This window comes from Chelonia mydas, chromosome 8 (genome assembly GCF_015237465.2).
Source record: "Chelonia mydas isolate rCheMyd1 chromosome 8, rCheMyd1.pri.v2, whole genome shotgun sequence".
Taxonomy (NCBI): domain Eukaryota; kingdom Metazoa; phylum Chordata; order Testudines; family Cheloniidae; genus Chelonia; species Chelonia mydas.
In genome coordinates, this window is record NC_057854.1 from 9,712,198 (window position 1) to 9,737,620 (window position 25,423).

At 44.3% G+C, this 25,423-nt stretch overlaps 1 protein-coding gene across 5 annotated transcripts in view; it reads left to right on the top strand.

Annotated features, from left to right (window-relative positions):
- The window catches only part of KLHL3 (kelch like family member 3), a 70,934-nt gene extending 45,724 nt beyond the window's left edge, over nt 1–25,210 (top strand). For 4 of the 5 annotated variants that reach the window (XM_007053589.4, XM_043520736.1, XM_037907327.2 and 1 more), the window contains 7 exons: nt 5,855–5,972; nt 6,730–6,927; nt 8,923–9,024; nt 12,856–12,984; nt 17,732–17,872; nt 18,074–18,217; nt 18,532–25,210. In XM_007053589.4, the coding sequence (XP_007053651.2) occupies nt 5,855–5,972; nt 6,730–6,927; nt 8,923–9,024; nt 12,856–12,984; nt 17,732–17,872; nt 18,074–18,217; nt 18,532–18,560 (861 nt within the window). In that variant the 3' untranslated portion in view covers nt 18,561–25,210. Of the gene's footprint in view, nt 1–5,854; nt 5,973–6,729; nt 6,928–8,922; nt 9,025–12,855; nt 12,985–14,930; nt 15,930–17,731; nt 17,873–18,073; nt 18,218–18,531 lie in introns of those variants that run through there. The other variant, XM_043520737.1, reaches the window with a different exon arrangement.
- The last annotated feature ends 213 nt before the right edge of the window (nt 25,211–25,423 follow it).

Below are 25,423 nucleotides of genomic sequence, written 5' to 3' on the forward strand. Positions count from 1 at the left end.
CTGAAAAGAAAGGGAGGGAGGTTCCTCCCGCTGGACCTTCCTCATTGAGAAGCTATATGGTCTTGTCTATTGCTCCTACCAATGTGGGATTGTTTCCTGCTGTATAATCTCCACTGCTTTGTCAACTCCTCATTTTAAATGCCTTAAGCTCCGTGGCTTTCCTCCCTTTTCCTTGGGAGGCTAGTCCACAATTAGTAGGTCACCCTTGTTAGGAAATGTTTCCTGATAACTTTTTACCTTGTCACCTCAATTTCATGCTATTGCTTCTACATTAAACAGTTATACAGAGGTCTCTTTCCCTGTTTTTTATGCCCTGTAAATACTTCTAGACTGTTATCTAATCATCCCATTCCACCCCAACCGTCTGGGACTTGAACTCAGGACCTTTACATATTAGGCTACATTGTTTTTTCTCAGAAACAAGAGATCGGGGTTTTATTTTTCCCCCCGTCACGCTGTTGATCTGTTCCGAGGCTAATTATCTTGGTGCCAGCTCCTCAGCCTTCTAAAAATACGCTTGTCTTGTGTAATGCTCGCTCCTGCTGGCATGCTGTGTTGTGATAAGAGGAGTAAATCTCGCTCTCGATAGCTGTAGAGAATAAGAAGTAATGTCTTCAGAGCAGTGCACAAATCAAGCTGCTTTCTCAGTGAAGGAGCCAGCGACCGTTTCAAAAATCTGCCGGGGTTCCATTGCAGCTTGGTTGCTATGGGCAGCCATCAACAGCTGAGCTCTCATCGGGAATGTTCCTGCGTTCCCAAACCAACAGTCACGGGCCAGAAATGTGTCGATTGGGGGCTTCAGAAAATGCACTGGGATTTGATTTTTTTTTTTTCCTGTTGCTCAAGATAAAGTTTACTAAGATCTAAGCAATTTAGACTTAAAATGCACTGGATTTGTTTCAGTGCACATGTTGCATCAGAGACCTTAGGAAGCTGACAAGGACCCCCCTGTGCAATCCACAGCCAGACCTACTACTCCAGCAGTTCTCAAACTGTGGGTCGGGACCCCAAAGTGGGTCCCGACCCCATTTTAGTGAGGTCGCTAGGGCTGACTTAGACTTGCTGGGGCCCAGGGCTGAAGCTGAAGCCTGAGCCCCATTGCCTGGGGCCGAAACCTGAGGGTGGCAGGGCTTAGGTTACAGGCCCCCTGCTGGGGCTGAAGCCCTGGGGCTTCAGTTCCCCACCGCCGCACAGGATGGTGGGGCTTGGGCTTTGGCCCCCGATCCTGGGCCATGGTGCTCGGGCGGGCTCAGGCTTCGGTCCCCCCTCCTGGGGTCGTGTAGTAATTTTTGGTGTCAGAAGGGGATCGCGGTGCAATGAAGTCTGAGAATCCCTGTAACACTCTAATCCCTTACACAGACATGGTGCTTTCTGGGGGAGTAGTTTCCATCATGGGTGGTGGTCCACCTGGAGTGCTTCACTTATTTATCAGTATCAGTATTTGTCAGCATAACTATGAAAACAGCAAATAAGCGGTGGTCTGACCACTGAAACGACACTGAGGTCTTCTCCACTTAGAGCACTGGTGCATTGTGCGGGTCTGTGGTGGGACGAGAAATGCTACGCTGATTTATAGGTAAGGTAAATGTGGTAAATGTGACAAGGCACATGGGCAATAAATAAATAAATGGGGTGATGGGCTGCTGAATTAAGCAGGGCTTCCATGGCTGGGGCTAAGTTACAAAACGGGGGATAAACTTAGAAGAAGAATCTTCAGAGGTCATTTGAGAAAATTCCCGTAAGACAGTCCTGGGAGGCAGGATGTCCAGCCAGGAGTATGTCCGATTAGCCTTCAAATATGTATTTTCTCCCTTAAAGGCCAGTGATTTCCATTGCCTTTCCTTGACAGGGTGGGAATGGGGGATTTCCTTGAATCTCTGGGTCTCTTTAGAACTCTTCTGCTGCAGTGGGAAAGGTTTTGAGGGAGAGTACATGGGGAAATCCCTATTGCATAAGAACATAAGAGCTGCCATACTGGGTCAGATCATGGTCCATCTTGCCTAGTATCCTGTCTTTGACAATAGGCCATATCAGAGCTTCAGAGGGAATGTACAGAACTGGGTAGTTATGGTGTGATCCAGCCATCTTCCATTCCCAGCTTCTGATAGGCAAAGGTTTAGGGTTGCCCCAAGCATGGGATTGAGTCGCTGACTATCTTGGCTAATAACCATTGATGGACCTATCCCCTATGAATTTAGTTTTTTTTTAATCCAGTTATACTTTTGGCCTTCACAACATCCCATGCCAATGAGTTTCACAGGTTTGTTGTGTGGAAAAAGTTCTTCCTCTTGTTTGTATTAAACCTGCTGCCTGTTCATTTAATTGGGTGACCCCTGGTTAGTGTATTGTATGAAAAGGTAAATCGCACTTCTCTATTCATTTCCCTCCACACACACTATTCATCATTTTATAGACCTTTATGATATCCCCCTAGTTGTCTCTTTTCTAAAATGAACAGACCTAATCTTTAGTCTGTCCTCTTATGGAAGCTGTTCCATACCATTGGTCATCTTTGTTGCCCTTCTCTGAATGTTTTCCAGTTCCACTATATCCTTTTTGAGATGGGACGACCAGAATTGGACTTAGTATTCAAGGTGTGGGTGCACCATGGATTTATACAGTTGCAGTAAGATATTTTGTCCTTTTTTTTTTTTTTTTTTTGGTTATACCTTTCCTAACAGTATATTAGGAACTGTTAACCTTTTTGACTGCTGCTGTGCATTGAGCAGAACTATCCATGGTGACTCCAACATCTTTCTTTCGTAACAGCTAGTTTAGAACTCATCATTATATATGGATAGTTGGGATTGTTTTCCAACATGCATTACTTTGCCCTTATCAACGCTGAATTTCATCTACCGTTTTGTTGCCCAGTCACCCAGTTTTGTGAAATCTCTCTAACTCCTCACAGTCTGCTTTGAATGTAATTATCTTGAATAGTTTTGTGTTGTCTGTAAACTTTGCCAGTTCTCTATTCATCTCCTTTCCAGATCATTAATAAATATGTTGAACAGCACAGGTCTCCATACAGATCCTTAGGGGACCCTGCTCTTCACCTCTGTCCATTGTGAAAACTGTCCATTTTTTTTTTTGTTCGTACCCTTTGTTTCTTATCTTTCAACCAGCTACTGATGCAGGAGAGGACCTTCCCTTTTATCCCATGGCTACCTAGTTTCCATAAGAGCCTTTGGTGAGGGACTTTGTCAAGGCTTTCTGAAAATCCAAGTACACTATATTGACTTGATCACCCTTATTCCCATGCTTGTTGACTCTCTGAGAATGCAGACAAATTGGTGATGCATGACTTCCTTCTACAAAAGCCATGTTGACTCTTCCCCCACAAATTGTGTTTTCCTGTGTATCTGATCATTCTCTTCTTTTACTATAATTCTGCCAATTTGTCCAGCACTGACACTAGGCTCACTGGCCTGTAATTGCCAGGATCCCCTCACGGAGCCCTTTCTAAAAATTAGCATTACATTAGCTACCTTCCAGTCATCTGGTACAGAGGCTGATTTCAGTGATAGTTTTGCAATACTATTAACTGCACTGCACTGCACTGGGCAGCACAGCATGGGGAGGCGGTGGCCAGCCCTCTGTGAAGGAAGAAGTGGTTCGGGACTATTTAGAAAAACTGGACGTGCACAAGTCCATGGGGCCGGATGTGCTGCATCCGAGAGTGCTAAAGGAATTGGCGAATGTGATTGCAGAGCCATTGGCCATTATCTTTGAAAACTCATGGCGATCGGGGGAAGTCCCGGAAGACTGGAAAAAGGCTAATGTAGTGCCCATCTATAAAAAAGGGAAGAAAGAGGATCCTGGGAACTACAGGCCGGTCAGCCTCACCTCAGTCCCCGGAAAAATCATGGAGCAGGTCCTCAAGGAATCAATTCTGAAGCACTTAGAGGAGAGGAAAGTGATCAGGAACAGTCAGCATGGATTCACCAAGGGAAAGTCATGCCTGACTAATCTAATTGCCTTCTATGATGAGATAACTGGTTCTTTGGATGAAGGGAAAGCAGTGGACGTGTTATTCCTTGACTTTAGCAAAGCTTTTGACACGGTCTCCCACAGTATTCTTGTCAGCAAGTTAAAGTAGTATGGGCTGGATGGATGCACTACAAGGTGGGTAGAAAGTTGGCTAGATTGTTGGGCTCAATGGGTAGTGATCAATGGCTCCATGTCTAGTTGGCCGCCGTGTCTAGCGGAGTGCCCCAAGGGTCAGTCCTGGGGCTGGTTTTGTTCAATATCTTCATTAATGATCTGGAGGATGGTGTGGATTGCACCCTCAGCAAGTTTGCAGATGACACTAAACTGGGAGGAGAGGTAAGGATAGGATCCAGAGGGACCTAGACAAATTAGAGGATTGGGCCAAAACAAATCTGATGAGGTTCAACAAGGACAAGTGCAGAGTCCTGCACTGAGAACGGAAGAATCCCATGCACCGCTACAGACTAGGGACTGAATGGCTCGGCAGCAGTTCTGCAGAGAAGGACCTAGGTGTGACAGTGGACGAGAAGCTGGATATGAGTCAACAGTGTGCCCTTGTTGCCAAAAAGGCCAATGGCATTTTGGGGTGTATAAGTAGGGGCATTGCCAGCAGATCGAGGGACGTGATAGTTCCCCTCTTTTCGACATTGGTGAGGCCTCATCTGGAGTACTGTGTCCAGTTTTGGGCCCCATACTACAAGAAGGATGTGGAGAAATTGGAGAGAGTCCACTCTAAAAATGATTAGAGGTCTGGAACACATGACTTATGAGGAGAGGCTGAGGGAACTGGGATTGTTTAGTCTACGGAAGAGAAGAATGAGGGGGGATTTGATAGCTGCTTTTAACTACCTGAAGGTGGATCCAAAGAGGATGGATCTAGACTATTCTCAGTGATAGCAGATGACAGGACAAGGAGTAATGGTCTCAAGTTGCAGGGGGGGAGATTTAGGTTGGATATTAGGAAAAACTTTTTCACTAGGAGGGTGGTGAAACACTGGAATGCGTTACCTAGGGAGGTGGTGGAATCCCCTTCCTTAGAAATTTTTAAGGTCAGGTTTGACAAAGCCCTGGCTGGGATGATTTAGTTGGGATTGGTCCTGCTCTGGGCAGGGGGTTGGACTAGATGGCCTCCAGAGGTCCCTTCCAACTCTGTTATTCTATGAACTGTGGTATATAACCTGTCGTGTGGGCATGGATCCCAGAGATCTAGTCCAACCAAAAGAGAGCACTTTTTCTCACCAGCTGTCCCATGAGAACCATGCTGGTGCTTTGTGTCCTCTGCTGAGCAAGAGCCATCACTTGTGATTTGAAAACATAGGTATTGCATTAGAGTGAGGAAAAGGGCACAGCAACCCTATAGAGATTGACCAGAGCAAGATTTCTTAAGGGGGACATCTCATCTGCCAGAGAGGGAGAATTCAAAGAACTTTGGGCAGTCTTTGGGGCCGTTGACGTTCTGCTGACCCAGCTGGGTTGCTTGGGGAATGATAATTGGTGGGCTGGAGCACCCTGATGCAAGCCAAAAAACTGCTTGCAGACCAGCTTGGGTGAGGGGGAAATCTTTAAGTGTATATTGAGGTCAGCATAAGCACAAAAGCCTGCTTTGTTTGTAGGTTTCCCCCCTAAACAGTATGTAATAAGCTGTACTCCTGGGCGTATAGGTCCTCTAGGGACAGATTCTCAAAGGGCCCAACCCTTTTATGCCTTTAAAAATCACCCTCCTCCCCACATAGACAGCCCCCCAGCTGTCAATATAGCTCACTTCGACTAGGTTCTGGTAGTGGTTTTTATTTTGCAGGATGCAGCCCGCTGTGTAAACAGTCCTTGACCTAAGGGTTTCCCTTTTCTTGTTTTTCCTTCCCAGATAATGATTGTGGTTGGTGGGCAAGCGCCCAAAGCCATCCGGAGCGTGGAGTGTTACGATTTTGAGGAGGATCGGTGGGAGCAGATAGCTGAGCTTCCCTCCCGGAGATGCAGAGCAGGTAAATGGAACATGTCCAGTAGCTTCCATCACTTTCCCACTAAATTCCTTAGGGGACAGAAGTGTATTCAGCCCCTCTCTGTTTCCAGCCGACAACAGCTCTGCCTCCCACCAAGATCCAGCAGAAAGCTTCTCTCCCCCAAATGGGCACAAAGCCAGCTCGCTCCCCACTACTTCCTCTATGCTATTCCTTCCATCTCCTCTGGCCTGGCTTCACAGTGGGAGCCAACTTTCCCTGTTGGCTTTCCAGTAAAGAGCTGGGAACAGAGATCATTCACTGGACTTGCAGTTTGAAAGAGAAGGGATTTTTCCTAGCAGAGGTGAGGTATGTGGAGTTGAAACTTGTTCCTCCTTGGAGATCTGACTGACCTACCATCCAGCATCCAGAGGTGCTCTCCGGATCCATACTTTGCTCCCCCTCTCTGAGGCACCTTGAAATTATCTGGGTCTCATACCCACCTTGGAATTGGCAAGCTTGCAGACCAGCTTGGGTGAGGCCTGGTTTAATATTCTGTGTTATGTGCGTTATTTTCCCTACAATCTGTACGTTCTCTTATTCAGATCTGATGGTTGTACAGAGCAATTAAATGCTAAACATTTGCAAATGTCCTATTCATCCCTTCTCTGTTACAAATACCAACAGAGCCATCTGATGGTATCTCTTTTCCAAGCTACCTGTAGGTGCGGTTGGAACCTGTAGGTGCGGTTGGATCTCTAAACCTAACTCAGAGACTTAAGTCTCTCTCCCCTTCTAACAGGTGTGGTGTTTATGGCAGGCAACGTTTATGCTGTCGGAGGGTTTAACGGCTCTCTGAGAGTGCGAACTGTAGACGTGTATGACGGTGTGAAGGATCAGTGGACGTCAATTGCCAGCATGCAGGAACGACGGAGCACTTTGGGGGCGGCTGTGCTGAATGAACTCCTGTATGCTGTGGGCGGATTTGATGGAAGCACTGGTATGTTACTGCACAAAAGCCAGGCAGCCAAATGAAATGGATATTGTACTAGTTCTGTGTTCTCCAGGTCCCTCACAGGGAGTCCTTGAACGGCAAATTCCCTCACGGTAGAAAACAGCAGTTAGTTCCAACCAGTTGTCCACACCTACGTTTTTAGCTTTGTGTTTTGATGTCTTGTGTTTGTTTTTTTTCCTCTAGAAAGTAAGAATTTATTCAACAAGAATCTGACGTTTAAAAGGAAATGTTTTCATAGCAAACATCTTTGGTTTTTGTAGGGATCTTGCTATTGCAAGGCAAGTGATTCACTAACATTCACTTTAAGTGACAGTCCCCAGGAGCAGCAAAAATCCTGATTTGTTAGTAGATCTGGTTAGTGAAGATGGGATTTGGAACTATGGGGATATTTTAAAGTGCGTGTTTCAGAGGCATCTCACTGTTGGAAAGCGTCGGTATTATTATTGGGTTCTTTTTTTGCCATGAAATAATAGTTACGTTCACTTTGCAGTTGTGCTTGAATGGCTCAAACTAGAGCTGAGCAAATAGTTCGTTTCTAAAAACTCTACGTCTTTCTTCAATGCATTAGTTGTTCTGAAATTCTGCCCGCCGTGATCTCTGCAAACATTTCTTGAGCTGTAGTATGCCGGTGAGCTGTGAATATAAAATAACTGCATTTGAAATCTTCAACTGTTTTGGTTAGTTTGGTTTTGCCAGAGGTCATATGGTTTTGTTTTCTTTCCTGATTGGATTAGATTAAAACTTCTCTCTTAGAATCAGTTTTCTGGTGTAAAGACTCACGATTATCTTTCTGTAACTATTCTCTAGTCTTCACTAAACATTTCCTTTTTAGGCAAATTTTCTTTCCAGTAAACTGTTCACTTAGAACGTACATGGAAAGTGATCACAAAATGCAGTCAGAGCAGCCTTATTTAAGAATTGGAACGAACATTAATACAAAAATGTTCTGAAGTATTTCGCCAGCTCTAGTTCAAACCCCAGATTGACCATTGTTTCATACTGTTTTAAATGGAGATGGGTGAAATGGGTTTGGATTAAACAAAAGCTTTCTCTGAACTTGTCAAGGTGAAATACTTGCTTGTCACTTCTCCCACACCCTTCCTTGTCCTTCTGTTTTGCACACTTCAGTGCTTCCAGGTTCTGCCCAGGACTGGAAGGGAAAGTGCTGAAGTTACTGCAGGAGACTGGTTTTGCTGTATTTCTAGCTGTATTTCTGAGACCCATTTGCTTCAGAAAGTTCAGATAAGCATCCAGATTTTGGGTGTTGATGCAAAACTAACTCTGCCCTTCCCGAAGGGCTTGCCTGCACAGGCGAGTTTTACCAGTTATACTGGCCTAGTTACTGTAATATAATCATATTGGTGGAACTCCCTGTGTGGACACTTATTCTGGAATAAGAGAGGCTTTTTAAACCCTTGCCGAAGTAACAAAAGCCAAACCAGAACAAAGCACTCTTTTTTTTATCAGAATAAGAATGTCCACCTGGCTCTTATCCCAGTGTAAGCATAGTGGTTTCAGTTCGCACCTTAGCTTGTGCTGGTATAACTTTGTAATGTAGACAAGCTTGTGATGAGCAAACCTCAGAGGGCTTAAAGGGGCGGTTTTAAAATCTTTGCATTAGACTGATTTTAATGCTGCTTGAAAGGACAGTCACTGTTGGACTATTCCAGCTGAAGAGCTCGGGATCTAGGCCCCAGATCCAGTCTCTTATTCCCAGCGCATTAGAAGTGGCAGCAGCCTCAGGACAGGGAGTCATCTGGTAAGGCTCAATAGCAATCTTCCTGGCTGCAGAAGGAGCAGCATTGATGGGCCAGTACCAACCTGCTTTTCCTTGCCTAGCAGGAAAATGGCCGCGCAGCTGCCATGGGAGTGGGGAGGGAATTGAGAACCTTGGAAAACTTTAGTCCAGGTCACGGTGGAGATGTGTCTCCAAGGGGGAGAACAGTACAGTGCTAATCTATGTATCCTCTTTTTAACTAGGTCTGGCATCAGTAGAGGCCTATAGCTATAAAACCAATGAGTGGTTTTTTGTGGCTCCCATGAACACAAGAAGAAGCAGTGTTGGAGTTGGAGTTGTGGAGGGTAAGAATAATAGCAGCCATTTCAGTCACTTGAATATTACTATTTAAAACGAAAACACAAGTGATTAAAGTCTGAGTTCCTGCAGCGAAGGAGCAGGAGCTGTTCTCCAAACATTCCCTGAGGTAACCTGCTGGCAGATGAGCACAAGAACAAGCCAGGCCGGTTTCTAAAAGCTGCATTCTAGATGTTTGTTGATTGGTAAAGATTTTTTTTTTTTTAACGTGACTAAATTGCTGCAGCTTTGAATAGTCTCTCTGTTGTGCGGGAAAATTGTATGTTTTGCCATCCGCGCTACATGGCACAGGATCTTGATACTGATGCTGGGCCCAACAGCAGCTGGCCACCTCTCCTGCTTTACGTGGGGCATTCTCATTTTTTTGGTGGGAGAATAACATTCTGAGACGTCTCTGGTCAGTGAAACAAGGCACTGTGAGGGTGTTCTGTTGTGGTCATCAGCAAGCATTGTGATAGACAATGGCAACCGCAAGAGGAAGACCTTTAAAAATCTGCCCTCCAAAATGAAGGCTGAAGCACAGTTAAAATCCTGGCACCTTAGCTGGGTGACACACTACCAACAAAATCATAAGATTCTGCAGTTGTTTGCATCGGACTCACATGTTGGGTTGCCCATTCTGCGTTGTGCGTAAATGGGGAATTTACAGTAACAAATTTCAGTACGGTGCCAGCACAGGGATGGGGCAGGGAAGGATAAGGGGCAGTTGCAATTTTGAAACAGCCATCAGCATGAACATGTAAGTATGAAAGTCCTGAGGTCTGGTGCCAAGTGGGTTGATTTCATTTTACCTTGCTTAGAATCCAGGGGAACAATCACTTTAGAATATGAATTTCTTTCCATTTTGTGGAACTTAGTGGCAGTGTTTTTATTATGTAGCCCTAATTGCAGCGGGTTGTAGCTGTCTCCCATTAGTACAGTATGTAGTGATTGATTGATTGGAGTTAGCCCCAGTATGTTACAAACTTGAGTTCCTGGGATTGCAAATGGGCTGGTTTGGCCAGTAAATGGGAATGGATTGGAAATTTTCTTTAAAAAAGGGAGTAGGAGAGGAACGGAAGTCCGTTTCTCTTTAAGTAGTGATAGAGCGGCTAAAATCTGCCTAACTGCTTGTGGACTTTAATAATAATTTCCTTAATTATTGGCATATTCATATGCTTATGATGTGCTTAGTAAACAGTGATGCCTATGAAAAGCCAAAATGGGTCATATTCAGTTCGAGTGCTTAACAGAGATTTAAGAAATGCTATGGTAATTTTTCTTTTAAACAAGGTAAAACAAATGCACGTGTAGATCCGCTGGAGCAAAAATAGCCAAGTGTCTTGGAGCTGAACAGGTTTTAAATCAGCAGGAGCGAACAACAAATTTGATATACGGCTTAAGCCACTGTCCAGAGTTAAACAACACCCCCAGAGTTCTAGCCACAGAGACTGAATATGATGAAAATTGACCTGGTGCCTACAGTTATTGACCATATCTAATAGTTGACGCAAACCAACAAACGTTACCTTGGTAGAGCATAGTCGGCACCAAAATGTTTCCTGCTTTGACTTGTTAACCTAAAACACCAGCGGAGTTGACGTGATTGCACAAATAAGTGTATGAAATGTCTAAAGAGACAGTAACAGGGGAGTGCAATTACCCGTGCGCGTATGGAAGTGTAAGAAACTGATCTTGCCAGTGAAGTGTGATGGGACTGACTTTGACTTCAGCCAATTTTCACCAGTAGGAAGAAAGGCAGCGTGTCACCCAGGACCTGAGTGTAGGCAGGCTTATTAGCGTTCGTATTAGGCGAGGTTCAGACTGGTGCATGGGCTCCCACCACACTTCAGTTGTGCTTAATTTGAGACTTAATTGGTACAAAGGGCTTTTCAGGGGCCCTCTGTAATGGGGTGAGCTCAATACCCCGTACGGTTGAGATTAAAACAAAGAGGAGAATTAAATGCTTTACATGGCAAATTGGAGAAAGTTGGCAAGGTTGGTGGGAGGGTGTTGTTTTAGGTGAAATCACACAGTATCTATTTATTGAAATGTATGGTACACTAAACAAAAGGGCATGATCTCGCAAGCGCTCGGCACCTGTGGCACGCTCCTAAAAATACCCATAAATCCCCAGACTCCAGCCGTTTCCCACGGATGATACTACCGAGCAGCAGGAGCAGCACTGAGAAAGGTGTAATAATCCCCACTAACAGTCACTACCAGAGTCACCCTCTGGAAGGACACAGGTTTCCAGTGTTCCTTAGTATGAAACAGGATAGAAGGAACAAAAGACTGGTGCTGGTTCTGGTTCTTGTGAACCTCTCTCTAACATGAGTTAGCAGTTACTCATGTGCATGGTCACATAGTCAGTGGAGCTGTGTGTGTAAGGGTTCATGGTCGGGCCCCCGCTGTGTGTGGTAACACTGTGTGAAGGAAAATAGCCTGCATCCTCTTGGAGTTGTAAAGCCATCAGGGAAAGAAGATGGTGGAAAAGACCAGACATTGCAAAAACAGACAGCAGGAGGGCCACAGAGCAAAGGGGTGAGCGACCCATTTAAGGTCATGTTGTACCCTCACAGAACGTAAGTACTGTAATCCCGTTCACCTCAGGAGGGTTTTGGGCAAAGACCGAGGGTAGAATTTAAGTATTATTTTGTTGACAATGCTGCTCCGGGATACAGCCTCATTAGATGCCCGTCATTTTTTTTTTCCGTTCGTTTGTTGGGGATACCAATCGTACGCATGGCTCCTGGCATGCATCAGCACAACACGAACAAGATGATGCTATACACTCAGCCCAAAGGAGCAGACAACCTTGAGCTGCAGTTACAACATCAGCTCACTTTCGACTGGCCAGGATTCTTCAAAATAGGGATTTAGTGTTTAACTGTAGCCAATGCAGATGCCCTTTGCAGTGGAGTAGGTTATTCCATGTTTATCTCTTTCATGGCATCTTAAATATTGCACTGTATTTTCAAACCAAAAGGTGCTACTGAGGTGAATGTAATTTAACTCCTATGTAAGACCACTGTGAGGTAAATATTAGCTCCATTTTACTAGAGCAGAGAAATTGGAATGTTGTTCCCAAGGCAACATAATTGGCCAAATTCATGGCTGAGATTGTGTCCTAAATGGGTGACGTTTCCACATAGTTCTGCCCCCTTTACAGTGCATGTTACGCTAACTTAGTCTCCCTCTGAATCAGTTAGATTCATGCCCACTTACCAATATATAGCTTGCAGTATATTGTTTTTACGCATCACCTCTGCATTTGGCTAAGTGAGTATAAGGGCGTATACATCAGCATAATGCACGTAACAGACAGAAAATCTAGCAACTGAATGGGAGGATATAGGGATGTGTAAGGTTAAAGCAGGTGAAAGCCTGCTTTAAATGGACACCTTCTCCTGGGTGTATCAGCTGCAGCAGTTTAGAGTCCCTTACACCTCATAAACTGGGTGTGAGTGGGTCTGAGGGTCTGATTGTGTTTTCACAATACCTCTGAATCTGGTGCAGTGAATCACGTGGTAGAGCTGGATTAGAACTCTGGCCTTCCGGGATTCCAGCCTCCTGCATTTTCCTGTGGAGACAGTGTTCGTGTTCGCCGCTTAAAAACGGGCACATCAATTGTAAATATGCTCTAACTTGTGTAGTAGAGTGCCCCCTCCCCCCACCCGAAAAGAGATACAGACTCACCCAGTGGCACCCCAATCTCAATTGGATCTTTCGGCACTATGGTAGTCTACAAATGATTGATAATAATGTACCCTATTGTGATGATCAGATATTAAATGCACCCATTTCTCTCTGATTAGTCTGTGCCGTGTTTGTTGCAGGTAAGCTGTATGCTGTGGGAGGTTACGATGGAGCATCACGTCAGTGCCTTAGTACCGTAGAACAGTATAATCCAGCTACAAATGAATGGACCTACGTCGCTGATATGAGCACTCGGCGCAGCGGTGCAGGTATCGATTCTGAGACACCTTTAAATAAATAAATAAATCCTTTCCCCACTTCTCGGAAGCATTTAATTCACATATGTCCGGCTTTTATCCCCTGTCACTGCATGGTGAGGAAGTGAAGAAGTTGCGTTGCTGGGCTGCTAGTTCTGAGGAGTGAAGCTTTTTTCGTGTGGGTCGTGATCACATGGAAGCTTCCAACTGCTCCCTTGACTGTGTTAATCTCCCCCAAAATTAAAATTAATCTCTGCTTTGGACAGTGACTCTGAGAAATGGCATCATGTCTATTGTCTCTGAGTAGCTTCCATATCAAACTTGCCTTGTCCGTGCGGTAAAAAGACAGCTTTTCTAATTGCCAGCCCTGCAAACTCGCCCTGGGACCAGAAAGCCAAGCTCTGACACACCGTTACTTGCACCTTCCACCACTTCATTTCTTGTCCTGTGGGCTTCCTCTTGATTTCCATAGGTCACTGTATATATAGTAGGTGTTTCATAGATCAAAATTCACCTGCAGCAAGTGACCTAAAAACCAAGTTAAAGCACTTTATTCCATCTTAACGAGCACTCCGTCTCGACCCAGTTTTTAATGAGTGGACAGGCCAGAGGATTGTAGAATAAGACAGGGAACAAGGGATTTGTGTTCCGTTCTTGACTGCTACTGAAGCGTTGTGTGGCTATAGGCTACTCACAAAACTTATCAGTGCATTTTCCTAGTCTGTTGGAATGGGGATGATAATGCTGAGCCTCCGTGTGTAAGTAATTTGTATCCGTGGATGAAAGATGCTATAGAAGTTTTATAATTATGGTGTAACACGTGCAGTGGAAACTCACTTTTGCTGAATGTGAACATAGTGAAACTGTGTTTAAGAAGGTGAAGTTCCCACCCTGCTCCTTCCACCAGAAACACACACTGACTAGGGCCCCAAATCAACCCTTTTCTCGAGGCTTGCCTTTATTGCTAGCGGAAATAATAACGCACAAGCCTCAGTAAGAATTTTCTCCTTGACTGGCTGTAGCACTCTTCTCTGCAGGATCTCTCTCTGCCCCTGCCTCTAATTACCTCTGTCTCTGACATGCCAACACTTTAACGCTCCTAGTTTGGGGCCCTCCTGATCTGACATCAGGGGTGAGTCAGCAAAAGAGCTTTACATCTCTCTGCAGGGCCACTGAACCTGCCTCACCCTGTCTTACAGGGAAATAGAATGAATATCCCACACTGTCAGTCCACGGCAATGTGCAATTGGCGTTCCTTGCGTATAGCAATTCTGGTTATAATGAATCTCTGCTTTTGGTGAAGTTTCCTTATTAAACTGACTGTGCTGGGAGTCCTGCTTTACACGTACTTCTAATGCGAAACACAGAGGAAGGAAAATAGTCGCTCTGATATTTTGAACATGCTCTCAATTGCCTGCAAATGCTGCTGTTCATTTTCTTTTCCTCAACTGGGTATGAGGTGCAGCAAATTACGGCAGTTACCAAAACAGGCAGTGAATTTTCCTCTTCTCGGGGGAAAATGCCAGTAATGGAATTCACTACTTAGAGCAATAAAAAGTGACTATCAGTATAACACTATTGCAATAAATAAAAACAACGGTCAGTGCCTCCAGCATCGTTGGCTCAATGCTGCCATCTAGTGTTCTTTGGGAAACGAGTGCTCCTGTATACTGGATAACAGAACAGGAGTACTTGTGGCACCTTAGAGACTAACAAATTTATTTGAGCATAAGCCTTATATAGCTCTCGAAAGCTTATGCTCAAATAAATTTGTTAGTCTCTAAGGTGCCACAAGTAGCCCTTTGGTTTTTGCGAATACAGACTAACACGGCTGCTACTCTGAAACCTGTATACTGGATAGTTGCAGTTTAATTTTGATTGCTAGCTGCAGGCCCTGTACAGACTAAAAAATACATGTATTCTGGCAGTGCATCAGCAGGCCTCTTTCTGTGTACTAGGTCAACAGAAAAGAATCCCATTCGTTCCTGGAAAGGATGTCCTCTCTTTGGATCTGAGATACCCTGCATTGATGCAGATGGAATCCTACAGGCACTGCAGGTGGAGAGGCCGTTTTAGGCTGGATGGGACATTTCTAACTTTTTTATTTTTCCTCTCCCAATCTAATAATCTAACCATCTTAACATTTGGCTGCACTTACTATTTAAAAAATGATTCAGAAAGTGTTGCAATTCCAGTGTGATATACCCAAGTGTAACACAAGTTTCCTGCCCATTTCCCGCGGTCTCCCAATAATCACAGTATTAGCGCACAAACGCTGGGCCAAATCCAGAGTTACTCCACTGAACCTGGAATTTGGCCTAATATTGCTGATGGGCTTGTTTCTCCAGTGCGCAAAAGTTAAATACAGTATGTAATAGAGAGTTGCCACGGGCTGGGGCAGTTTTGTTTGGCTGCTGACATCCATCTGTGTTGCTTTCTTTTGACTCAGCTGGAGGTAGTCCAGACCATCCCCGTAGCGTAGTAGGGATTGGGGCGTAAATGTGGCTGAGGCCCACTTGGCTAAAACTGAGGCCAGATAGGATAGAAATGATGTTGGTAAGTCAGGTAAGTCAGCACAGCATATCTGCCTTTTGTTACTCATGTTCACAGTCTGGTTAATTTCTCTCCTGCTGTTAGCTTTTTTCCATCAGTTACTGCAGCACATCCTAAATCTAATGCAGTGGCTAGTGTAGTCCCCTTGATGTCTATGGGATATGGATCAGGCACCTAACTGAGCAAGTTGTTGGGGTGAAACACAAGAAAAACCAGCAGGCCCATTGTTTAAGGCAGCATTTCCCAAATTTTTTTGGCCATGGAACGCTTTTTAGCCTATTACGGAACACTTAGAATATTATTTCATAGTTCTTTGGTTTTCTAATAAAAAATTGCTTTATTTATGCTCAAATATATTTTATTTTATAAAAAAAAGCAAAAATACAAATTCAAAATAACTTGAACTAACAGTTTCTAACTGGAAAGCAAAGGAGTACTTGTGGCACCTTAGAGACTAACCAGTTTATTTGAGCATGAGCTTTCGTGAGCTACAGCTCACTTCATCGGATGCATAGCATATCGTGGAAACTGCAGAAGACATTATATACACACAGAGACCATGTGTATATAATGTCTTCTGCAGTTTCCACGATATGCTATGCATCCGATGAAGTGAGCTGTAGCTCACGAAAGCTCATGCTCAAATAAACTGGTTAGTCTCTAAGGTGCCACAAGTACTCCTTTTCTTTTTACGAATACAGACTAACATGGCTGTTACTCTGAAACCTAACTGGAAAGCGCGTATAAAGTAGTACAAAAATCAAGTGCAAGAGTCAAAATTAAATTCTGGATTCTTTCACGGAACACCTGTTCACATCGTGCGGAACACCAGTGTTCCGCGGAATACAGTTTGGGAAGCGCTGGTGTAAGGTAAAGGTGGGGCTGCAGCTTAGTTGCATTGGAAACTGCCACTGGCGGAGGGGCACGTTACAGCCGTGCTCTAGGATCTGAGCTTGCTGCTGATTGGTGTTCAGTGGATTAAGATGGTGATGTTTTGGTCTGTAACACCATGGGACCTGCTTGCCTAAAGCTGCTCCTCTCCCCATGTCACAGTACTACGGTTGCTACTCACTAGAGGCACTTGAGCAGGGGCCTGCTTGGCTTGAAAGAGAGGGGTTTGCTAGCAGGGAGCTCTCTGAGGCGTTTGACTTCAGAACTCCTTCCCTTGCCCCAAACAACCTGAATGTCTTGACCTCTAGGGCATGGAGGGTGGGCAGAGATGAGGGCTGGAGCCTGTGGATAGTGCTTTTCTTATCCATCTTTGTTTTATTAACATTCTGGCTGGTTCATTTTGACTGGTCTTGATCCTGCTGCTGAGAGTAAGTTGCTGGATGTGCTAATTCACATGGATTGTCAAAGGCACCTAAAACAGTGCCTCCCAGCCTCAGTCTGTGGCCACTGGTACAGTGCATATTGCTGGCTGATCACACGAGGCCGGTTCACCCGCTTCCCTTACAGGGTCAAGGCCCGAGGGCCTGTGAGCACAGTGGCAGACAAGGAGCCATCTTAGTTGTCTCTATTCAGGGCAGCTGCTGCTATGTTAAGGTAAAAAGAAAAGAGCCATGAGCCGCTATCAAGGACTGGAGCCACCAAATCACCAGCCAGGGCAGAGGTGGTGCTAGCCCATTGGGGGGGGGGCCCTACACAACACGCTGGCTCTGGTTCAAGGGAGAAAAGAATGAAGCATCTAGGCAGTATGCACAGGAGGAAGAGGGAGAGAAGAGGTCTCAGTAGCTGGGACATCATGAGCAGAGGAAGAGGAAGAAGAGAACCAAGTACAGGAAGGTCTGTGCAAAGGAGGTGGAGGAGACCAGCAGGCAGAGCAGCTGGGGGAACAGAACAGCTGGGAGAGAGGGGAAGACACGAAGAGCAAAAAATAGACCATGTGATTAACCTGTATTTGAAAAAGGCAGAGGCACATGAGGGAGAGAGCTAAATATGCAGTAAATACCTGCCCACCGTCACTGCTCCTATACAGAACTGTTGTCGCTGCTATTGTGCTGTTCCACAATCACGAATGGGAAGGGAGGTGTCCAGGAGACAGACACCCTCTTGCTCTTTTTCTTAAGCGGTGGTCCACATTATGGACACGACTAACCTAGCACACTAGACAGGCCTATTAAGTTTGCGGTGCTAAGGATGTGAAAGGTAGAGTCAGTTTCACTGTCCCGTCCGGGTCTGGCTAATTCTGTTCTCTGTTTGGCAGGCGTCGGTGTTCTCAGTGGACAGCTATATGCTACGGGAGGGCACGATGGTCCCTTGGTAAGAAAGAGTGTGGAGGTTTATGATCCAGGAACAAATACCTGGAAACAAGTTGCAGACATGAACATGTGTAGAAGAAATGCAGGTAACCACTGTTTGTTTGTGTTCTGTCTGTATCTTCATTTCTTTCTTCGGTCATGTGGGTGTATTTAATGGTACTGTGTGAACACGGTTAAAATGCAAGGCTTTGGATGCACAGGCTCCTGTAATGAAGAAAAGATGGAGGGTGGGGGGTTTAGTAGGATATGGTATCTAGAGTTTAACAGTGTGTCCATTTTATTTGTAGGTGTGTGTGCTGTGAATGGGCTACTCTATGTGGTTGGAGGAGATGATGGTTCTTGCAATTTGGCCTCTGTAGAGTATTATAATCCCATCACTGATAAATGGACGTTGCTGCCAACCAATATGAGCACTGGAAGAAGTTATGCGGGTAAATAGTCGGGAGAAGAGGTGGGAACAGAACTCGGGATGTGCCAGCTCCCACATATGTGCCCAGCTGCCCCTATCAGGTCAAGGAGTGTGTATCCCTTAACCTGAGGGCTGTGCCTCCTGGCCACTTGGTCTTTTCTTTTGATGCCCCTCAGGGCTTCCATTGGAGAGGCTCTCTTCACAGAATTGGGGACGCCAGCTTCCTTTGCACGCCCTGGCTGCTGGTCTTGGTCTTTGCAGCATGTGTGTGTTACAGCACAACCCAGCAGTTGCTCCAAAGCTTATGTGAGGTCTGTTTGTCCATTCTCTCAACAGGTGTGGCTGTGATTCATAAACCATTGTGACACCTACTCCAGCTAATGCAAGGAGCAGCAGTGAAGTGAATCTCAGTGGGTGTTCTTGAGGAGATGCCTGGCACCTGATCTAATCCATCTTATTGCTGTTGAACTCCTAGTGTGGCAAGCGCTGCATTAAGAACTTCCCCTTCTGTGGATAGTGCAGCAGCGTGCCAATCCCAAGGTGTTGCTTGTTGTCCTTGGTGCAATCAATTCTCTCAGGCGGTTTCCTGGGATAAACATTGTGCTTAAACTAATACTGGAGAGACTGAATTTCGTGTGTGAAACAAAACGCTACTGTAGGGCTTGTGAGTAAAAACAAATATACTGAATGTCTTCACTACTGATACTTTGTACACATCTTGAGTTAAGCTATTTACTCACTGCTCCTGGAATTTACTACTGACAGTGGAATCTTCTAACCACCGATCATCAGAAATATACTGGACCAGGGTGCTGGCTTGTGTTTGACACTGTCTCAGTAACATGTGTATATGTCACTGGACAACTGTATGTATCCCTAGCACACTTATGATGTGATTGGAGATGTACATTGTATGATTGTTTTGCTAGTCACATAGCTGCTTTTATATACAGGATAGGATGTGCTGGGCAGTGGCTTGCCCAGAGAAAGGTGAATACCCCACCACCCAAAGGTTGTTAATCCTACAGAAACATGCTGCTCTGGAGGGGCTTTTTGCTCCCATAAAACATGTACTGTTCGAACTAAAAAATCAAGGAAGAAAGTCATACCTCTGTCCTGCATTTCAAGGCCATTTTGGAACAGAGCATTTAAACATAAGGTGTCTTAATGAGTCATTAACACATCTTGCCTGTATCCAGCCAAATAATCTTCCACCACCCAAGAAGTGATTAAAGACCAAGATAAAATGCCTACAGTGTCTTAACGCTTCCAGAAGAGGGAAATCGTATTCTTCAGTGTCATTGTTCTCCTTTTTAAAGTGTTTTCTGTGTTAAATACTTTCTTCCATCCATACCAAGCAGTTAGCAGGAGCCTTTATAAGATCCTTCCAAAAAGGGATTTTAAAGAGTGAAAGCTGGGCTCTGTTGTGACTTTTAATAATCTCACTTGTACCAAATTCGTGCTAGTTTGTTTTCCCTTTAAAAGGATGGAATCGGCTTGCAAATTGTATGTGTGACTCCCAGCATACCCTGCTGCTGGGAGTCATGACACACTTCTGGGTATCCGCTGTAGTTAAAAGTAACACCAAAGGGTCCCAAAACATGTTTGGGGGGCACAGGGGGGCGAATAAAAGGTTTCCTCTGAGTTCCCCTCCCCACCCCCCCACCTCATGTAACTTTGTGCATTTTACAGGACTTTTGGTAGAGTCAGTTTCACTGTTTTCCCTTATAGAGCCAGTCAGAGCTTTCCTATACGGGGAAATAGCCCTGCAGAATTACAGCAGTGGTATTATTCTGGCATAGCTATAGCGGTATAACTTCCAAAGTAGACTCAGAGACTTGGTCAGAAGGGACCATCAAGATCATCTGGTCTGACCTCCTGCACATTGCAGGCCACAGAACCTTACCCACCCACTCACTGTATTCCAGAATAAAAGTGACGCTTTCCAGTATAGCTTATAGAAAAAAGAACAGGAGTACTTGTGGCACCTTAGAGACTAACAAATTTATTAGAGCATAAGCTTTCGTGGGCTACAGCCCGCTTCATGGGATGCATAGAATGGAACATATAGTAAGAAGATATATATCTACATACAGATAAGTTGGAAGTTGCTATACAAACTGTGAGAGGCTAATTAGTTAAGATGAGCTATTATCAGCAGGAGAAAAAAACGTTTGTAGTGATAATCAAGATGGCCCATTTAGACAGTTGACAAGAAGGTCTGAGGATACTTAACTTAAGGAAATAGATTCAATATGTGTAATGACCCAGCCACTCCCAGTCTCTATTCAAGCCCAAGTTAATGGTATCTAGTTTGCATATTAATTCAAGCTCAGCAGTTTCTCGTTGGAGTCTGCTTTTGAAGCTTTTCTGTTGCAAAATTGCCACCCTTAAATCTTTTACTGAGTAGCCAGAGAGGCTGAAGTGTTCTCCTATCGGTTTTTGAATGTTATGATTCCTGATGTCAGATTTGTGTCCATTTATTCTTTTGCGTAGAGACTGTCCGGTTTGGCCAATGTACATGGCAGAGGGGCATTGCTGGCACATGATGGCATATATCACACTGGTAGATGTGCAGGTGAACGAGCCTCTAATAGTGTGACTGCTGTGATTAGGCCCTATGATGGTGTCCCCTGAATAGATATGTGGACACAGTTGGCAACGGGCTTTGTTGCAAGGGTAGGTTCCTGGGTTAGTGGTTCTGTTGTGTGGTGTGTGGTTGCTGGAGAGTATTTGCTTCAGGTTGGGGGGCTGTCTGTAAGCGACAGACAGCTTCTTGTCAACTGTCTAAATGGGCCACCTGGATTATCACTACAAAAGTGTTTTTTTCTCCCGCTGATAATAGCGCATCTTAACTAATTAGCCTCTCACAGTTTGTATGGTGACTTTCCAACTTATCTGTATGTATATATGTATCTTCTTACTATATGTTCCATTCTATGCATCCCATGAAGTGGACTGTAGCCCACCAAAGTGCTTATGCTCTAATAAATTTGTTAGTCTCTCAGGTGCCACAAGTACTCCTGTTCTTTTTGCGGATACAGACTAACACGGCTGCTACTCTGAAACCTGTCAGTATAGCTTATGTTGCTTTGGAGGCAGTTTAAGCTATACTGAAGAAGTTATTTGCATTACAGTATTCACTTTGGGAGTTATACCACTACAGCTGTGTCGGAATATTTCTACCGCTATAATTCTGCCGGTCAGTTTTCCCATGTAGAGAAGCCTTCAATATCTCCTTGCTCAAAAAGCTTTCAGTGTTTCCCTTGCTCTTAGAAACATCAACGGGGGAGTAGAATAACCCTTTACAATTGTTTTTAAAGAATATAAAAATAAGTCATGATGTGCTGATTTTAAAGGGAGATGGATCAGGAAGTGGAATATTTTAAAATGCAGGGCTTGTCTACATGGAGATTTAGTGCATGGCAAACTGGGGTAGTACACTGCACTAGCTTGCCATGTGCTAACTGGCTGTGTCATGAAAGTGCACTAAGGAACTTCTAGTGCATGGGAGCAGGGTCCACATGGCCAGCTAGTGCACTGTAGATTTACACCCCCTCTTGTTGTGCACTAAGTCTCCATGTAGACAAGCCCAAGTAGACTTTAAAACTGCAAGTTGACAGTGTCCTTTAACCTGGATGCCTGTGGCTCACGGCCATTGACTTCAGTGGGAGCACTGCATAGGCATATGAGCGGTGCATTTGATCCTCTCTAGGGAATGTGAAGTAGCATCCACTCATTCTGTGTTGTAAAGCTAAGAGTGAACTGTCCACTGGAATGACAATACTGATAGTAGAGAGACAAGGTGGGTGAGGTAATACCATTTATTGGACCAACTTCTGTTGGCGAAAGAGACACGCTTTTGAGCCTCACCGAGCTCTTCAGGTCTGGGAAAGGTACTCGGAGTGTCAGAGCTATATGCAAGGTGGAACAGTTCGTTTAGCATCAGTAGTTAGCACATCTTCCCAACGGCTACAACTACACTGCGTACGATATTGATATTGGGAGCTGGGGTGTTGTGGGTCAGGTGAGGGGGGTCTGGAAATAAGTCAAGAAAGCAGAGCGTCCCATAAACCCTCCTCCACCCCTCACTCCACGCCCTACAATCCATATATCTGAACAAAATCAATGGAATTAGTAACAAAATAATGGTTCTGCCAGCTGATGCTTTACTGTTATGTGTTGGCTCCGTAACTTGCTCACCAGGAGTCTGATGTAAAGGCCGTTGAAGTTGATGGGAGTCTTCCCATGGACTTCAGCAGGCTTTGGCTCAGACCGTAGGAGGCATCCTCACCCCTGACAAATGAGATCCTGTCATATGTGACCGAACCACCAGCGTTCATCCCTAAATAGCTACTCACCAGCTGTGACACTTCAGCTGTGGGTAGTCTGTCCAATACTACATAAGATGAAGTAATTCTTAAATTAACTCCATAGTCCATGGCAGTGTGTGTTTGAGTAGCTCTGGAACGTCTCACGTGAGGCTGTAATGCACAAGATGAAAGGTTGAGCCCCTTTAACAGCTGAAGGGGTGCACTCATCCTTTGGGACAGTGGGTTTTGGTGTCTTATTGCTATTCTAAAATGTCATTTACACATACACGTGGCCTAAGGAAAACCACTAGCCCCATGTGCATACTGGACATGGCTAGGACCCGGATAGTTGGTCAGGGATCACTAATTGTGTTTTAGTCTCCAAAGCTATTTTCTTATCAATAGGAAATGATGCTTCTTTCCTTCCTTCTCTAACGTTGCAGCATTATGCAAGTCAAGTGACCTCGTTTTTCAGCTATGCAATATTAACATCTGTAACACATGCCAAGCCACTTGTAATATCCCCTAAAAATGCTTTTGAAGTTGTCTTACTGGATGTGTGGTCTAATGTTTGTATTAATTCTGAGCACCTGAGCCAGATCGTTTCAAATATTGCCTTTTTTTAGGACTGAAAAAATGTAGCTTTAGAGCTAACAAATTTTAATGTAAATATTTTTATAAGATAATTTTTAAGAATTTTTGGATTACTTTTTATTGTCGATGACGTTATGTTCCATTCTGTATTGAATTCTTACACTCTAATGCAGTTCTCGCCAGCCATGGTGTGGGTGTGAATTTGAACATTTTCTGCACAAGAAATTACAGTGTTGTAACTAAGGTGGGATAAAGTCTCTTTGCTCTTGTGTTAATTCTAACACATTAAAAGGATTCTGCTGGGTTCAACATTATGAATTTAAAATGATTTCATTACCTCAATTGCTAAGAACAACATAGTAGATTATTAGATTTTTTTTAAAAAAAAAATTTTAAACGTCGATTTCAACGTTCTCCTTTTCTGCTCTGGATTTAATCTTTGCTGTTCACTCAGCTCAGACAAGGAAACCAGGCTGACTCTAGTCAGTTTCATTTTCAGTCTCTCCCCTATGATCAGAATGCTGCAATTGGTTGGGCTGTCATGTAGGGAGATGTGTTTGAGCCCAAACCTAATTATGAAAGCAAACCAGATAACTGCAGGAGGTTTTGCAAGGCCCTTTTTATTCCTTTCCAAGCTGAGCATTGATCCCTTTGCAGGGTCAGGGCCTTAGGCCTGATCTACACCTAAAACTTACGTTGACCTAGCTGTGTTGCTCAGGGGTGTGAAAAATTCATACCCCTGAGAAATGTAGTTAAACCATCCTAAGCCCTGATGTGTACACCACCAAGTCAATGGAAGAATTCTTCTGTCAACTTAGCTACTTGCCTCTCAAGGGGGTGGATTTACTACAGGGACGGAAAGCTTGTAGCTGTGCCCCTGTAATGCTTGTAGTTTAAACGTACCCTTGGATTCCCTAAGGGTGGCTCGTTGGGGCCCCAGTGTGTGAGGAACGTCTTTGAATCTAGGTTGTATACAGACAGACAAACAGCTTCTCCTGCAGACAAATGCCTGTCAAGATGTTTGCGCAGGACTGTACTTCTAAAACTTACGTGCAAGTGCAAAGTCACTTCCCACATAACGGGTTGCCTCAAGTCTGTGGTTGTTTTTTAAAGTGAGTTTTGAATCAGCGCCACATTTTCCATTTGGGACCAATAGGTAATTTGGGGTGATCAAAGCCAATTTTCTGTTTATCTAGATCCTTTTTCTATCTGGATTTGTAAAGCTCTGTAATTACCATAAAGACACTTGGCAACATTGCGTGGCAACGCAACGAAAGCTGACTACTGTTCTCTTGTTTGTGCTATTTGAAGACCGAGGGAAACCATTCAGCAATCTGTGGTGCCTTCTGATCAAACAGTAGCAATGCCTCAAGAGCGCTCTCCATTTTGTGGTTTTAAACTTTGGGGGGGATTCGTATCCAATGTCAGGGCAGTTACACCATTGATTTTAACAAAATGGGATGGGCACATAAATAATGTCCGTGTTAGAATAATCTGTTGCTCCAAACTACAGTGCTTGGGAATATATTATGTATTATAGTGTGGAAGTAAGCTAAATGAATTCATTAATCTTTTCTGTTCTTATCTTTGGTTATGAGATTATAAATTATTTCATGTTCCTCTACAGTGGCAAAAAGGAAACGTTAAGGTTTAATTTGTATGTTTTAGGTGTAAAATAATTTTAAAATAATGGAAGAGCGTGAAAGAGTTTACCTGGACGCAGAGTTTTGTTTTTGTAAAACAGACTGTTGGGATAACGGCTGATGCTACGACACAGTCAATTGGTTGACTCCTTAAACCTGTCATTTTTTTGCATACAATCATGGACTATCAGCATTGGAAGGGACCTCAGGAGGTCATCTAGTCCAACCCCAGCCCTCACAACCCTGGGTTTAGCAGGCCAATGCTCAAACCACTGAGCTATCCCTCCTGCCGTGTCAAGGACCAAATCTCTTGTGAAGTGATTCACTTGACATATGTCTTGTCCAGTTTGGCAAACAACTCAAGAAATGGTTTTCATAGAAATACTTCCAGCTTTAACAGGAAAATACATTATAGTTTCCAATACGCTTGCTTTAATTTGAATAAAAATTGACTAATGAAATTTCTCCTGGTGAGTTTGATTTGACATTGAGGCACAGTTGTATTGAGGGATGGTATATGTAGATATATATATATTTAATGCAGCACATACAGGCGCTGATCTCGTAACTTGATCTGCACAAATGGACTCTTGCTACACCTGGAGCCCCATTACAGGATCGGGGCCACCGTTTCATATAAAGAAACTAAATTGCTGTGGCAAGTGACGAGTCCTGGAA